Source organism: Rhinoraja longicauda, chromosome 43 (genome assembly GCF_053455715.1).
Source record: "Rhinoraja longicauda isolate Sanriku21f chromosome 43, sRhiLon1.1, whole genome shotgun sequence".
Classification (NCBI taxonomy): domain Eukaryota; kingdom Metazoa; phylum Chordata; class Chondrichthyes; order Rajiformes; family Arhynchobatidae; genus Rhinoraja; species Rhinoraja longicauda.
In genome coordinates, this window is record NC_135995.1 from 3,484,239 (window position 1) to 3,500,843 (window position 16,605).

A 16,605-nucleotide genomic window follows, 5' to 3' on the forward strand; every position below is an offset into this window, starting at 1 on the left:
CTGGTCACCGCGGGACGTCGAGTGTATTATTGATAAAGTTGGCGATGTATTAGTTTGATATTTGTTTGTTTGTAAACTGCCAATATCGGCAGCCTTTGATCGTGTTACCCTTTTGTATGTTTGTTTTGTTTTCTGAATAAAAGCTTTTGTATATATTTTAAAAAAGAGACCCGGGTTTGATCCTGACTACAGGTGCTGTCTGTACGGGGTTTATACGCTATCTCTGTGACCGCGTGGGTTTTCTCCGGGTGCTCCGGTTTCCTCCCACACTCCAAAAACATGCAGGTTTGTAGGTTAATTGGCTGCAGTAAATTGCCCCTCATGGTGTAGGATAGTGTTTGTGTGTGGGGTGATACATGGTGATCGCTGGTCAGCGTGGACTCGTTGAGACAAAGGGCCTGTTTCCACGCTCCATCTCTAAAGCCTAAAATAAAGATGACTTAATTCCAGTGAAGTTTCCTATCAGTGCAAGACTAAACTGTTTAAATGTTGGGATAGTACCTGCCTCAACTACCTCCTCTGGCAGCTTGTTCCACACATCCGTGGGCTGAATGGCCTAATTCTGCTCCTATCACTTATGACCATCGTCAGCTTGACGGCAGCTGAATCCAATCCCCTCCATTAGAGTCGGAAGACGGGTCCCGACCCGAACCGTCGCCTATCCATGTCCCCCACAGATGCTGCCTGACCCGCTGAGTTACTCCGGCGCTGTGTATTTTATTTGTAATCCAGCATCTGCAGTTCCTTGTGTCTCCCCTCCATTTCCCGACGCTGCCCTCGCCCTCCCTCCCGCCCGCACTCACCAGGGTCCCACACACACACACACGCACTCGTCGCCCACCGCGGGAACCTCACGGCGGCCGGAGGAGCAGGGACCAGGTCACAAGCGCATCGGACACAGACTGGGGAAACAGCTTGCATGAGCCGCGTGTGTATTGATGCAGCGCTGCAGAGGGTGAAGCCGGCCGGCTGAACAAAGAGCATAAATACTGGACGGTGCATGTGTGCAGGCGCTGCAGCGGCAGGGGTGGAGCGCCGAGCGCTGGGAAGGTTTGATGATGAGGCAGGAGGGGATTACACAGTGACCAGCGCCGTGCTTCCACTGAGCCGCTGCACTTCCCATCAGCAACAACAGGGAACATGATGCACGGAGCTCTCAGGTAGTTGGTGCAACCGCCATTAAAAATACAATCACATTGATTCACAACACAATTACTTTAATAACATGAGAATAACATGAACAGATTTAGCCGGGACAACGCGGGTGCTGGTCAATCGCCTCACACAGAAATATTTTAAATACAACGCCGAATAATACAAATAAAAACACATTTCGGGTAATAATTGAAATAATATAAAATAAAATAATATAAAGGAAATGATAACACTGATAATTGGTGAACTTTTACTGTTCCACACAGGCTCTCAGGTGAACAGTGAAAGCTGCTGTGTCCTTAAAAACATTCCCACACACGGGGCACGTTTCACGGCAGGTGTGAGCTTTCTGCTGAGAGAGATTAAAAAAGCTCTTCCCACAGACAGAACATGTGTACGGCCTCTCTCCGGTGTGGGTCCGCTGGTGTTTCCGGAGGTCCCCTGAGTATGCAAAGCCCTTCCCACAGTCTGAACATGTGTACGGCCTCTCTCCGGTGTGGGTCCGCTGGTGTCGGTGGAGGTTCCCTGCCAGTGTAAAGCCCTTCCCACAGACAGAACATGTGTACGGCCTCTCTCCGGTGTGGGTCCGCTGGTGTCGGTGGAGAGTCCCTGAGTGTGCAAAGCCCTTCCCACAGACAGAACATGTGTACGGCCTCTCTCCGGTGTGGGTCCGCTGGTGTTGGTGGAGGTTCCCTGCCCGCGTGAAACACTTCCCACATTCAGCACATTCATGCCGTCTCTCCGTTATTCGTCCTGGAATATCACCTGACTTCCATATTGCCCTCCTTCCGTCAGATGGTGTCAACGGACTCTGCTCACGTTTACTTTGTGGATCTGTGTCCACTCTGGGAGTAGAAGGTTGACCAGCTGGCGTTGGTATGGAGGCTTCAGGATGCCTTCTTAAGTGTCTTGTAAGGTACTCCACCGTGGTGAATGCTATAGTGCAGTGAGGGCAGGGATGACAGTCTCCTTGGGTCACGCCATCTACCGCTGGAGAAGGAAACAGAAATGATCACATTCAGCAAACAATCCACGCTCTGATTTGGAAGACAGATTAGTAAATGCTTCAGTGTTAATGGAGCTGCTCGGAGATGTTAATTGAAATAATTTACAGGCGTGACTAGTGAAAGATTGTGGGGAGGAGGGATTTATCAATCACCAGATGATTCTGATAAAGACTCGAGGGGGATGGATTCTGTCTTTGATATCCCCCAAGGAACAAGGTACACGTCAGTAAGCTTTTAAGAATTCTTCTAACCCAGTGTGATAACTGGTTTGTTAAAATGGGCAAGTGAAAAGCAAAGTGCAGATGTCAAATAACATCATGAGCTGGGAGTTGCTGAGGACGACAGCAGGGCAAAGGGGCTGACTGCATCTTTGTAAATGCTCAGTGATTCAGCGTGAGTTGCTCCAAGGATGTTTTGAATAAAATCAGTGCATCCACGAAGTTTTTGTGCTGACACCTGCGACATCATTCAGCACAATTCTCTGCACTTCACTATTCTGCAAATTTCTCATCCTTACTACAACTGCTGCTTTGTTTTTGATCACAGTTTCTGACGTGCCACTTTAAACATCCGTAATTATTTTACAGTAAATTAGTTAAAGTTTGATTGTGTTGAACAATCCCTGTTCCAGGCGTACACTGGCCCTATCCCTGACCTCTATCTCCGTCACATTGACAAGTGCATCGGTACTACCTCCTGCACCCATCCAGAACTCATGGACTTCATTAACTTCACCACCAATTTCCATCCTGCACTCAAATTCACTTGGACCATCTTTGACACCACCCTCGCCTTTCTTGATCTCAGTCTCCATCACAGGCTGACATCTATTACAAACCCACTGACAGTCCACAACTACCTTGTCTACACTTCTTCCCACCCTGCTTCCTGCAAAGACTCCATCCCCTACTCCTAATTCCTTCGTCTACGCCACATCAAGATGAGGGGTTCCCTACCAGGACATCTGACATGTCCTGATTCTTTAGGGAATGGAGGTTCCCCTCTCCCATCAGAGATGAGGCCTCACTGCTGTTTCCTCGGTACCCCACAGCTCTGCCTTCCTCCCCCTCTCCCTATTCGTAACAGAGACAGAGTCCCGCTAAATATGAGGTCCTGTTCCTCTAATTTCCGGTGGGCCTCACTATGGCACTGGAGGAGGCCCATGACAGGGCGGCACGGTAGCGCAGCGGTAGAGTTGCTGCTTTACAGCGAATGCAGCGCCGGAGACTCAGGTTCGATCCTGACTACGGGTGCTGCACTGTAAGGAGTTTGTACGTTCTCCCCTTGACCTGCATGGGTTTTCTCCGAGATCTTCGGTTTCCTCCCACACTCCAAAGACGTACAGGTATGTAGGTTAATTGGCTGGGTAAATGTAAAAAATTGTCCCTAGTGGGTGTAGGATAGTGTTAATGTACGGGGATCGCTGGGCGGCGCGGGCTTGGTGGGCCGAAAAGGCCTGTTTCCGCGCTGTATATATATGATATGATGATGATGACAGAAAGGTCATACTGGAAGTGGAAGTTGAAGTGCTCAGCCACCGGGAGATCAGGTTGGTTAAGGCGGACTGAGTGAAGGTGTTGAATGAAACGATCGCCGATCCTGCGTTCGGTTTCGCCAATGTAAAGAAATTGACATTTAGAGCAGCGGATGCAATGGATGAGGTTGGAGGAAGTGCAGGTGAACCTCTGTCTCACCTGGAAAGACTGTTTCGGTCCTTGGATGGAGTTGAGGGGGGAGGTAAAGGGATAGGTGTTGCATCTCCTGCGGTTGCAGGGGAAAATGCCTGGGGATGGGGTGGTTTGGGTAGGAAGGGACGAGTGGACCAGGGAGTTACGGAGGGAACGGTCTCTGTGGAACGCAGAAAGGGGAGGGGATGGGAAGATGTGGCCAGTAGTGGGGTCCCGTTGGAGGTGACGGAAATGTTGGAGGATGATTTGTTGGATACTCTGGCTGATGGGGTGGGACATCTCTGATGTCCTAGTGTGAAACACCTCATCCCAGGCGCAGATGCAGCGTAGACGGAGGAATTGGGAGTAGGGGATAGGCTTTTTGCAGGAGACAGGGTGGGATGAAGTGTAGTCCAGATAGCTGTGCGAGTCAGTCACTAGTCTGTCTCCTGTGATGGAGATGGTGAGGTCCAGAAACGGTAGGGAGATGTCGGAGATAGTCCAGAAATGGTAGGTTTCCTTTATTATTTTTACTTTTTTGCATATCTTTCATTCATTGTTCTTTATCTCTCCACATCGTTGTTTAATATCTCTCGTTTCCCTCTTCCCTAACTAGTCGGAAGGGTCTCGACCCAAAACATCACCCATCCCTTCTCTCACGAGATGCTGCCTGTACCGCTGAGTAAATCCAGCATTTTATGTCTATCTGCAGCATCTGCAGTTCCTTCCCACACAATTAAAGTTGCCTGCAGTTCCCCGATTTGTGCAGAATCCTCACGTTTTGGGTCTTGGTTTGACATCCACATTGTGGTCCATGTGATTCCCAGCTCCTTGGCATAGTCATCACCGTACCAGACCAACAACTCGCAGAGAGGAGGAACCGGCTTGCAGGTCCTGTAGTAAATGTTGCCCCGGTGCTGGAAGGCAACAAGGTTCTGTTCCTCCTCCTTTCTGGCACAGTTCACAAATCTGCAACACAACAAGCACAGATAGAAGGTACAACAGTCACTTAAAATTATAAGTGAACACAGAACGTAAAGTATATCAGCAAAGTCTGTTGAATGGGAGATGTCCCCAGCCATGGCCCAAATTCAACCTGAAATATTGTACACCCTTTCTCAGCACACTGCTGAAGGAAACTTGAACTTTGTTTCCCTTCCCACAGATGCGGCCTGACCTACGCAGTATTTCCAGTCTTTTCTGTTTTTATGTCTACCTGGTATTACTGTTGTTGGTATTGTATTGATTACTTTCTATTTATCTGCATGTTATTGCGTTAACAGACTTGTTAAGCTGCAGGAAGTTAGAATTTCATTGTGGAACAATTAAACACTGTTGACCCTGGCTGTGTTATTTACAGGGAGGCAAAGACAGAGCAGCTGTGATGCAGCGTGGCGTGAATTGAGTTATTCTTCTCTTGGAATATTGGTTTCACGGAGATACCCCAGATTTTAACATCAAGACCTGATTTTAAACTGTGGCATCAGTGCCCCATGACAGGCTGAATATTTGATGCAAAGTTTTGCAGCATCAGGTGACATTCCAAGAGCACGAGGCTTGAGATAAGAGTTGTGGGTCATGGAGTGATTCAAGGAGAAAGGCTGGTTTAGGCAAGGAAAGCATCGCCCAGACAGAATGCTGATTCTTTCTGGATTAATGAGTAAAATGGACCATTTTCCTTCCCCGACTCATGTATTTCCCATTCATCCCCTCTTTTAAACTAAATAGTGGGGGGAGGGGGGATGTCAAATGGGATAAACAAAGATGGAGTTGAAGGGAAAGAGAGTATAGGAAAAGTTAAGACCCCAGAATTAACGGGACAGAAAGCTCACGAAAGGATAGGAGAGAATGGCCAAGTGTAATAGGAATCGATGTGAAAGGTGAGATGAGTAATGGATTAAAAGTGTTATATATGAATGTGCAAAGTATAAGAAGTAAAGAGGATGAGCTTGAGGCTCAGTTAGAGATTGGTAGATATGACATTGTGGGGATTACAGAGACATGGCTGCAGTAGGATCGCGACTGGGAACTGAATATTCAGGGTTATACGTCCTATAGAAAGGACAGGCAGGTGGGCAGAGGAGGTGGGGTAGCTCTGTTGGGAAGGGATGAAATTGAGTCCTTTGTGAGAGATGACATAGGGTCTGACGATATAGAGTCACTGTGGATAGAGTTGAGGAATTGTAAAGGTAAGAAGACACTAATGGGAGTTATCTACAGACCCCCAAACAATAGCGTAGATATAGGGTTTAAGTTGCAGCAGGTGTTAAAACTGGCATGTAACAAAGGTTTGTGGTTATGGGAGATTTCAATATGCAGGCAGACAATAGACAATAGGTGCAGGATGAGGCCATTCGGCCCTTTGAGCCAGCACCGCCATTCAATGTGATCATGGCTGATTATTCTCAATCAGTACCCCATTCTGATTATTCTCAATCAGTACCCCGTTCCTGCCCGTTCCTGCCTTCTCCCCATACCCCCTGACTCTGCTATCCTTAAGAGCTCTATCTAGCTCTCTCTTGAATGCATTCAGAGCATTGGCCGCCACTGCCTTCTGAGGCAGAGAATTCCACAGATTTACAACTCTGACTGATTTTTTTTTTTCCTCATCTCAGTTCTAAATGGCCTACCCCTTATTCTTAAACTGTGGCCCCTTGTTCTGGACTCCCCCAACATTGGGAACATGTTTCCTGCCTCTAACGTGTCCAACCCCTTAATAATCTTATACGTTTCGATAAGACCTCCTCTCATCCTTCTAAATTCCAGTGTATACAAGCCTAGTCGATCCAGTCTTTCAACATACGACAGTCCCGCCATTCCGGGAATTAACCTAGCAATTAAATACCAATAATATCCTTCCTCAAATTTGGAGACCAAAACTGCACACAGTACTCCAGGTGCGGTCGCACTAGGGCCCTGTACAACTGCAGAAGGACCTCTTTGCTCCTATACTCAACTCCTCTTGTTATGAAGGCCAACATTCCATTGGCTTTCTTCACTGCCTGCTGTACCTGCATGCTTCCTTTCAGTGACTGATGCACTAGGACACCCAGATCTCGTTGTACGTCCCCTTTTCCTAACTTGACACCATTCAGATAATACTCTGCCTTCCTATTCTTACCACCAACGTGGATAACCTCACACTTATCCACATTAAACTACATCTGCCATGCATCCACCCACTCACACAACCTGTCCAAGTCACCCTGCAACCTCATTGCACCTTCCTCACAGTTCACAGGGAGACAGGGAAAATCAGGTTGGTTCTGGACCCCAAGAAAGGGAGTTTGTAGTGTGCCTTCGAGATGGATTCTTAGAGCAGTTTGTACTCCAGCCTACCAGAGAGATGGCAATTCTGGATTCAGTGTTGTCCAACAAACCAGATTTAATAAGGGAACTCGAGGAAAAGGAACCGCTTGGAGGTAGTGACCATAATATGAATAGTTTTAATCTGCAATTTGAGAGGGAGAAGGTTAAATCAGAAATGTCAGTGTTGCAGTTGAACAAAGGGGACGATGAAGGCATGATAGAGGAGCTGGCCAAGGTCGAATGGAAAAGGATCCTAGCAGGAATGTCGGTGGAACAGCAATGGCAGGAATTTCTGGGCATAATCCAGAAGATGCAGGATCATTTCTTTCCAAAGAAGAAGAAAGATTCTAAGGGGAGTAAGCCAAAGGTTTGGGGAACTTTCAAAGGATAACAGAAGGTAACAAAAAGGGCAATACGGGCTGAAAAGATGAAGTACGAGGGGAAGCTGGCCAGGAATATAAAGAAGGCCAGTAAAAGCTTCTTTCAGTATGTTAAGAGAAAGAGATTAGTTGGGACAAATGTGGGTCCGTTGAAGGCAGAAACGGGTGAAATTATTGTGGGTAACAAGGAAATGGTGGAAGAGTTGAACAGGTACTTCGGATCTGTCTTCACTAAGGAAGACGTAAACAATCTCCCACATGTACTAGAGGACAGAGGATCTAGGGAGACAGAGGAATTGAAAGAAATTTGCATTAGGCGAGAAATAGTATTGCGTAGACTGATGGGACTGAAGGTTGATAAATCCCCAGGGCATGATGGTCTGCAACCCAGGGTATTCAAGGAGGCGGCTCGAGAAATCGTGGACGTATTGGTGACCATTTTCCAATGTTCAATAGATTCACGATCAGTTCCTGTGGATTGGAGGGTCGCTAATGTTATCCCACTTTTCAAGAAAGGAGCGGGAGAGAAAACGGGGAATTGTAGACCAGTTAGCCTGAGTCAATTATTAAAATGCTTGAGTCAATTATTAAAGAGGCAATAACGGCACATTTGACAATAATGGCAGTAAAAGGATAAGTCCAAGTCAGCATGGATTTATGAAGGGGAAATCTTGCTTGACTAATCTTCTGGAATTCTTTGATGTGACAAGTAAAATGGATGAAGGAGAGCCAGTGGATGTAGTGTACGTAGACTTTCAGAAAGCTTTTGATAAGGTCCCACACGGGAGGTTGGTGAGCAAAATTAGAGCACACAGTATTGGGGGTAGGGTACTGACATGGATAGAGAATTGGAAGGCAGACAGGAAGCAAAGAGTAGGAATAAACGGGTCCTTTTCGGAATGGCAGGCAGTTGCGAGTGGAGTGCCGCAAGGCTCAGTGTTGGGGCCGCAACTATTCACCATATAAATTAATGGTTTGGATGATGGAATTACAAGTAACACTAGCAAGTTTACAGATGACACAAAGCATGAGGTTATCCACTTTAGTGGCAAAAACAAGGCGGCAGATTATTATCTCAATGGTGTCAGATTAGGTAAAGGGGAAGTGCAGCGAGACCTGGGTGTCTTTGTACACCAGGCACTGAAAGTAAGTGTGCAGGTACAGCAAGCAGTGAAGAAACCCAATGGCATGTTGGTCTTCATAACGAGAAGATTTAAGTATAGGAGCAAAGAGGTCCTTTTGCAGTTGTATAGGGCCCTGGTAAAACCACACTGGAGTATTATGTGCAGTTTTGGTCTCCTAATTTGAGGAAGGACGTCCTTGCTATTGAGGCAGCGCAGCGTAGATTCACCAGGTTAATCCCTGGGATGGCGGGACTGTCATATGAGGAAAGATTGGAAAGATTGGACCTGTATTCACTGGAGTTTAGAAAGATGAGAGGGGATCTTATAGAGACGTATAAAATTATAAAAGGACTGTACAAGTTAGATACAGGAAAAATGTTCCCAATGTTGGGGATGTCCAGAACCAGGGACTACAATCTAAGAATAAAGGAGAGGCCATTTAAAACTGAGGTGAGAAGAAGCATTTTCACCCTGAGAGTTGTGAATTTGTGGAATTCTCCGACACAGAAGGCAGTGGAGGCCAATTCACTGGATGGATTTAAAAGAGTCAGATAGAGCTCTTGGGGCTAGTGGAATCAAGGGATATGGGGAGAAGGCAGGCACAGGTTACTGATTGTGGATGATCAGCCATGATCACAGTGCATGGCGGTGCCGGCTCAAAGGGCCAAATGGCCTCCTCCTGCACCTATTTTCTATGTTTCTTTCCCCTCACTTGCCCACCTTTGTCCCACCCCACCTCTCGTTTCCAGCTTTATTCCCTTGTACTCCATCAGTCTGAAAAAAGTCCCACCCGAAACGTTGTCTGTCGATTCCCTGCACAGATGCTGCCTGACCCACTGAATTCCTCTCACACTTTGCTTTTACTCCAAGAATCCAGCATCTGCAGTCTCTTGTGTCTCCTTTCTTAAATAACCCAGTTATTGCTTATTATTATGATAAGCATTAGTCTTTCCTTACCTCATCCAGTTCGATTTAGATTCATCCTGTGCATCAATGTATTCAGTGTCATTGTTTGCCTTACAGATCTATAAAAGAGATATTTGGTTAAAAAAAAACACATTGATAAAGAAAACAAACGTGAAGCTTACAGTTCCCAGTTCCCTTCAACTAACTACCACTTCACCTATTTTACTTGATTACACTTTTATATCAGAGCACTCGAAAATCCCTGCGAATTAAATCACATGGCAAAGAAACCCCAAGAATATAATAAACATTTTGCACAATTTTAAGGAGCTTTGTCGGGTTGTAATAGTTTCTTTAATTTTGGTAATGTCACTGTGCTAATGATTTCTGATTAGTCAGAAACATTCAATGTATTCTCAAACAAGGAGGTCGGAAATCAGGGTGAAAGTCAAGTCAAGTCAATTTTATTTGTATAGCACATTTAAAAACAACCCACGTTGACCAAAATGCTGTACATCTGATTAGGTACTAAGGAAAAAAAATTTTTTTTAAATGAAACATACAGTAGCACGCAAGCAGTTCACAGCGCCTCCTCAGGGGCAGCAGAGCAGGAAGGAGATGGGGCACTGAGTCAGCTCAGAGATTGGGTGAGGGAGAGGGATGCCAGTCTGAGCAGTGAAGTGGGAATCACTGGAACAGAAGAGAAAGACAAAGAGCACAGACCCTTCAGTCTCTAATCACATTGACAACCAAATTAAAATGGAAACATGTAATTAAGAATCTAAGTTACAGAAATTATTTTCAGTTAGCTTAAAACTGTTTCTTTATTGGTAAGAAACTTGATGACTTTGATTAGAATATAAAATAATTCAGCTACAAAAAAATTGTAATAAAAACAAGAGAATTCAGGACATACCCAGCAAGGCAGGCAGCATTCGTGGAGGATAAAACACAGCTCACATTTCAGGATGATGATCTTTCTTCAACAAATGTTATCAAACCTGCTGAGCATTTTCCATGATGAACTATTGGAACCACTTACCGCCCATGAATAACCACTGATAGCAGCTTCTTCTTCATTTGAAACTTCTCCTTCATAGGGTCCAAAATGAATGCCCCTGGGAATAACCTTCCCTTCATTCCAGACACCAAGACCGGCTTTACGAATTTTGGACGTGGCAATGCTGAGGCCCTCTGGTAGAGTTAAATGAGCTCTATCGGTGCGATTGCAATCAATGACAGTGTCCTTCATGAAGATTGGTGGGCCATGCACAGGGCATTCTTCAATAAAAAATGTCTCACAGGCTTCACAAACTATAACGGAAAATATAAAATTAAGAAATGATCAGGGTGTTGGCGTTATTGAAAATGGCTGCACTTGGTACTGAAAATGCTTGTTGATCCACAAAAGATGTTATCTTATTAAAAGTATTTCAGAATATAATACGACCATGATGTAGATGTTGTGCAGAAGATCTTGGAAAAATCACTCTTTCCAAAATTACTCTTCTGAGGAAGCATTGAAAATGTGAAAGATTAATAGTGGCCGATTTGTGAAGAATCCCTTCGTGATGTTTGTCGGTCACCATGAATATCTTCGGGGTAAGATGCCGCTATTTAATTCAAAATGGCTGCCGTGTTGAACTGTATGGATATTTATAAACATCAAGAGAAAAATCATGACCATGGAATATAATTTTGCATTTAGTAATACCAAGCATGATGTAATACAGAGTATGTTTAACGGTAACAAGTGACCGTGCTGTAGTGCATGGAGTCAACTCCAAGAAAAGTGTTTTGAAGGATAAAAGTAACAGTCTATTATGTGAACTTATGAAGCATTTGTAACAAGGCAGATGAATTAAGACCATTGACATAGGTGCAGGAGTAAGCCATTCGGCCCTTCAAGCCAGCACCACCATTCGATGTGATCATGGCTAATCATCCACAATCAGTTCCCTGTTCCTGCCTTCTCCCCATATCCCTCGATTCCGCTAGCCCCAAGAGCTCTATCTAACTCTCTTTTGAATGCAGCCAGTGAATTGGCCTCCACTGCCTTCTGAGGCAGAGAATTACACAAATTCACAACTCTCTGGGTGAAAATGTTTTTCCTCATCTCGGTTCTAAATGGCCTACCCCTTATTCTTAAACTGTGGTCCCTGGTTTTGGACTCCCCCAACATCATAGAAACATCTAAAATAGGTGCAGGAGGAGGCCATTTGGCCCTTCGAGCCATTTGGCCCTTCACAGTGCTCATGGCTGATCATCCACAATCAGTAACCTGTACCTGCCTTCTCCCCATATCTCTGGATTCCACTAGCTCCAAGAGCTCTACCGAACTCTTAAATTCATTCAGTGAATTGGCCTCCATTGCCTGCTGTGGCAGAGAATTCTACAAATTCACAATTCTGGGTGAAAAAGTTACTTCTCACCTCAGTTTTAAATGGCCTCCCCTTTATTCTTAGAATGTGTCCCCTGGTTCTGGACTCCCCCAACATTGGGAATATTTTTCCTGCATCTGCCTTGTCCAGTCCCTTTATAATTTTATGTCTCTATAAGATCCCCTCTCATCATTCTAAACTCCAGTGAATATAACCATAGTCTTTCCAATCTTTCCTCATATGACAGTCCCTTCATCCCAGGGATTAACCTCGTGAATCTACACTGCACTGCCTAAATAGCAAGGTCGTCCTACCTCACATTAGGAGACAAAAACGGCACACAATACTCCAAATGTGGTCTCACCAGGGCCTTATACAACTGCATAAAGACCTCTTTACTCTTATACTCAAATCCTGTTGTTATGAAGGCTTTCTTCACAGCCTGCTGTACCTGCACGCTTACTTTCAGTGACTGGTGTACAAGGATACCAAGGTCTCGTTGCACTTCCCCTTTACCTAATCTGACACCATTGATATAATAATCTGCTTCCTTATTTTTGCCGCCAAAGTGGATAACCTCACAGTTATCTACATTATACTGCATCTGCCATGCACCTGCCCACTCGCTCAACCTGTCCAATTCACCTAGCAACCTCCTAACATTATCCTCACAGTTCCCACTGCCACCCAGCTTTGTGTCATCCTCAAACGTGCTAGTGTTACTTCTACTTCCATCATCCAAATCACTTATATCGTAAATAGTTGCGGCCCCAGCACTGAGCCTTGCGGCACTCCACTCTCCACTGCCTGCCATTCTGAAAAGGACCCGTTTATTCGTACTTTTGCTTCCTGTCTGCCAACCAATTCTCTATCCATGTCCATACCCTACCATGTGATTTAATTTTGCTCACCAACCTCCCGTGTGGTACCTAATCAAACAACGGCTTTCTGAAAGTCTAGAAACACTACATCCACTTGCTCTCCTTCATCCATTTTACTTGTCATGTCCTCAAAAAATTCCAGATGATTAGTCAAGCAGGATTTCCCCTTCATAAATCCATGCTGACTTGGACCAATCGTTTTACCACTATCCAGATGTGCCGTTATTACCTATTTAATAATTGACTCCAGCATCTTCCCCACCACCAGGCTAACTGGTCTATAATTCCCCGTTTCCTCTCTCGCTCCTTTCTTGAAAAGTGGGATAACATTAGCTACCCTCCAATCCACAGGAACTGATCCTGAATATATTGAACATTGGAAAATAATCACTAATGCGTCCACGATTTCTAGAGCCATCTCCTTGAGTACCCTGGGATGCAGACCATCAGGCCCTGGGGATTTATCAGCCTTCAGTCCCATCAGTTTACCCAATCCTATTTCTCGCCTAATGCAAATTTCTTTTAGTTCCTCCGACTCCCTTGATACTCTGTCCACTTGTGCATCTGGAAGATTGTTAGTGCCTTCATTAGTGAAGACAGGTCCATTAGTGAAGACAGTTCTGCAATTTCCTTGTTACCCATAATCATTTCACCCGTTTCTGCCTTCAAGGGACCCACATTTGTCTTTACTAATCTTTTTCCCTTAACATACCTAAAGAAGCTTTTACTATCCTTCTTTATATTCTTGGCCAGCTTCGCTTCCTACCTCATCTTTTCAGCCCGTATTGCCCTTTTTGCCATCTTCTGTTGTCCTTTGAAAGTTGCCCACTCCTCTGGCTTCCCGCTACTCTTTGCTATCTTATACATCTTTTCTTTTCGTTTTATTCCATCTCTAACTTCCCTTGTCAGCTACGGTTGCCTCCTACTCCCCTTAGAATCTATCTTCGCCTTTGGAATGAAATGATCCTGCATCCTCTGGATTATGCCCAGAAATTCCTGCCATTGCTGTTCCACCGTCATTCCTGCTAGGATCCCTTTCTATTTCACCTTGGCCAGCTCTTCTCTCATGCCTTCATAGTCCCCTTTGGTCAACTGTAACACTGACACTTCTGATTTAACCTTCTCCCGCTCAAATTGCATATTAAAACTAATTATATTACAGTCACTACCTCCAAGCGGTTCCTTTACCTTGAGTTCCCTTATTAAATCTGGTTCAATGGACAACACGAAATCCAGAATTGCCTTCTTCCTGGTAGGCTCCAATACAAGCTGTTCAAAAAATCCATCTTGGAGGCAATCTACAAACTCCCTTTCTTGGGGTCCTGTATCATACTGATTTTCCCAGTCTGCCTGCACATTGAAATCTCTTTAACCACCCTAGCATTACCTTTGTTACATGCCAATATTAACTCCTGATGCAACTTGCACCCTATATCCAGGCTACTGTACCTTTATTACTTGCCAATTTTAACTCCTGATGCAACTTGCACGCTATAACTATGCAAAAAGAAAAGAGATTTAATAAAGTATACAATGTAGAAAAGTAATTGCATGGTTTGTATCTAAACTGAACTTTACCAAATGCAAGACAAAATTGAGTTGGCCGGACTAATATAATTTTACATGAGTGCAACTGTGATGAACAGATTTGGCTCAGGGAATGATGTGGTGGAATAAGAGAGAAGGTTAATCAAAAATGTCAAAGAAAGAGAGCATTTCACAAAAGGGAAATCAAATATTTGTGTTGTCAAATTCAATCTTCATATAGAAAGGGAAAAAATGCTGAATTCGTGGGAAAATGAATTTGAAACTGAAATGAGTCTGGAAATGTTCTATCCAAGACAAATGCTGGTAATCCCAGCAAGTCAGAGAAGAATTATGGAAATAAAAACAGTGTTAGCATCTCACATTGAAGTTCCAACAAAGGGTCTTCCTCCTCAAACATTAGTTGTGTTTCTCTTTCCACAGATGATGCTGGATATCTTGTGCAGCATGACAGAATTAACTGGTAGCTTTGCAATAAAGAATCCTTTGGGACTCCTTGTTTAAATGACAGGAACGTACATTGATCTTATGAGTGATGAAGTGAAAACAGAACATAGAGAATTATATTAAGCCATTTACTGATATATTAAGGTCAGATTACTTAGATTAGGAAATTAGATGGAAAGTTATGACAGTTGCCAAATTGTAACTATTTAAAGGCAAGGATTAGTCAAAGATAATATCTTAGAACAAGGCACCTGCAATGTTTCCACGATTATTGCTGACAAGAAGGTAGATGGCAAAATAACTCACAAAATGACATAGATACCCACAAAATGACATAGATAGATAGATAGCTTTATTTGTCATCCAATATTGGACGAAATTCGGTCACCCACAGTCCAACAATAAAAGCATTAAATAGGCATTCAAATTACACAACCCCAAAAACCCCCAAAACACAGTCCAACAATAAAAGCATTAAATAGGCATTAAAATTACCCAACCCCAAAAACACACAAAAAAAGAAACATCCATCAAAGAAACATCCATCACAGTGAGTCTCCTCCAGTCCTCTCCTCACTGTGATGGAAGGCCACAATGTCTTTCCCTTCTCCTGCCGTCCTCGCCCGCAGTCAGGTTGTTGTGGTTGCAGGCCGCGCCGGACGGTCCGCAGCGGGCCGAGCCTAAGGCGAGTCGCAGCCGCTCCCGCAGCCGCTCCCGCAGCCTCCGAAGACGGCCGGCTCCGCCGATGATAAGTCCGATCCGGGGCGGGCGAACACGCTGCCGCTGTTGCTGCACGTCGGGGCGGTCGTGGCTCCCGACATTGAAGCCCCCGCCCAGCAGAGAAATATCCCGCGGCATATCTTAGGCCGAGCCGGACGGTGAAATGTCCTCGACCCAAGCCCCGCGACCCGGGGCGGTCGAACCCGCTGCCGCTGCTGGAGCTCCCGATGTCGGCATCCACGCAGCCCGAGCCTAAGGCGAGTCGCAGCTGCTCCCGCAGCCTCGGAAGACGGCCGGCTCCGGTGATGGTAAGTCCGATCCGCGGGCTCTGCGAACCAGAGCCCTGGTGGCCGACAGCTCCAGGAGTTGGGCCGATGGTAGGCCGCAGCAGGAACGGAGACACGGCCCAGAACACAAAGGTCGGGTCTCCGTTCGGAAGGGATACATATTTACAATGTTACAGTTCCCCCCCTCCCCCCCACATACACACATAGTACACAAACACAAAAACACGACATCACAACTACAATTAAGACAAAAAAAAACAACAAAAACACAAAGACAAATGGACCGCAGGTGAGCCGCAGCTGCTAGGGCAGCGCCGCCATTTTGCAAGGAAAGTTAAAAGACAAGAAGATAAAGAAAGATTAACAATTCATTGCTCTTCCCACAATGTATCACAACAGTTTGATTAATATTTTTGGTAACGTCAGTTGGTCATACTGCACATAGCCCTATATTAATAATACACAAAGCAATACTCTTACATTCACATCCTTTATGATGCCCACAGTTACCAGGAATGTGCCTACATAAATTGGACATGAACCACACTTTCTTTAAACAGTCACTGTCAGTTTACTGGGGAATCAATGTCAGATTCCAATGTCTGACAAAATTCCAGAAGTTAACATCAAATGGTACGGAAAGTACCAGTGATTAATGTTAAAATAAAAAATTTCTTCATGAGTGAACACAATTTTGTGCTCTTGAACCAAAGCCCGCATTGTTCCACCATTGCACTGGCTACCAATGCACCATGCCATCACTTCAATGCTCCTAATGAAATATGGTTGCTTTGAA

At 44.9% G+C, this 16,605-nt stretch overlaps 1 protein-coding gene across 1 annotated transcript in view; it reads right to left on the bottom strand.

Annotated features, from left to right (window-relative positions):
• Positions 1-1,405: 1,405 nt before the first annotated feature.
• The window catches only part of LOC144612151 (histone-lysine N-methyltransferase PRDM7-like), a 28,136-nt gene continuing 12,936 nt past the window's right edge, over positions 1,406-16,605 (bottom strand). The window contains exons 5-8 of the mRNA XM_078431712.1: positions 10,591-10,862; positions 9,600-9,667; positions 4,608-4,798; positions 1,406-2,145 (exon numbers count right to left, since the gene is read on the bottom strand). Coding sequence (XP_078287838.1) covers positions 1,406-2,145; positions 4,608-4,798; positions 9,600-9,667; positions 10,591-10,862 — 1,271 coding nt within the window. The remainder of the gene's footprint in view (positions 2,146-4,607; positions 4,799-9,599; positions 9,668-10,590; positions 10,863-16,605) is intronic.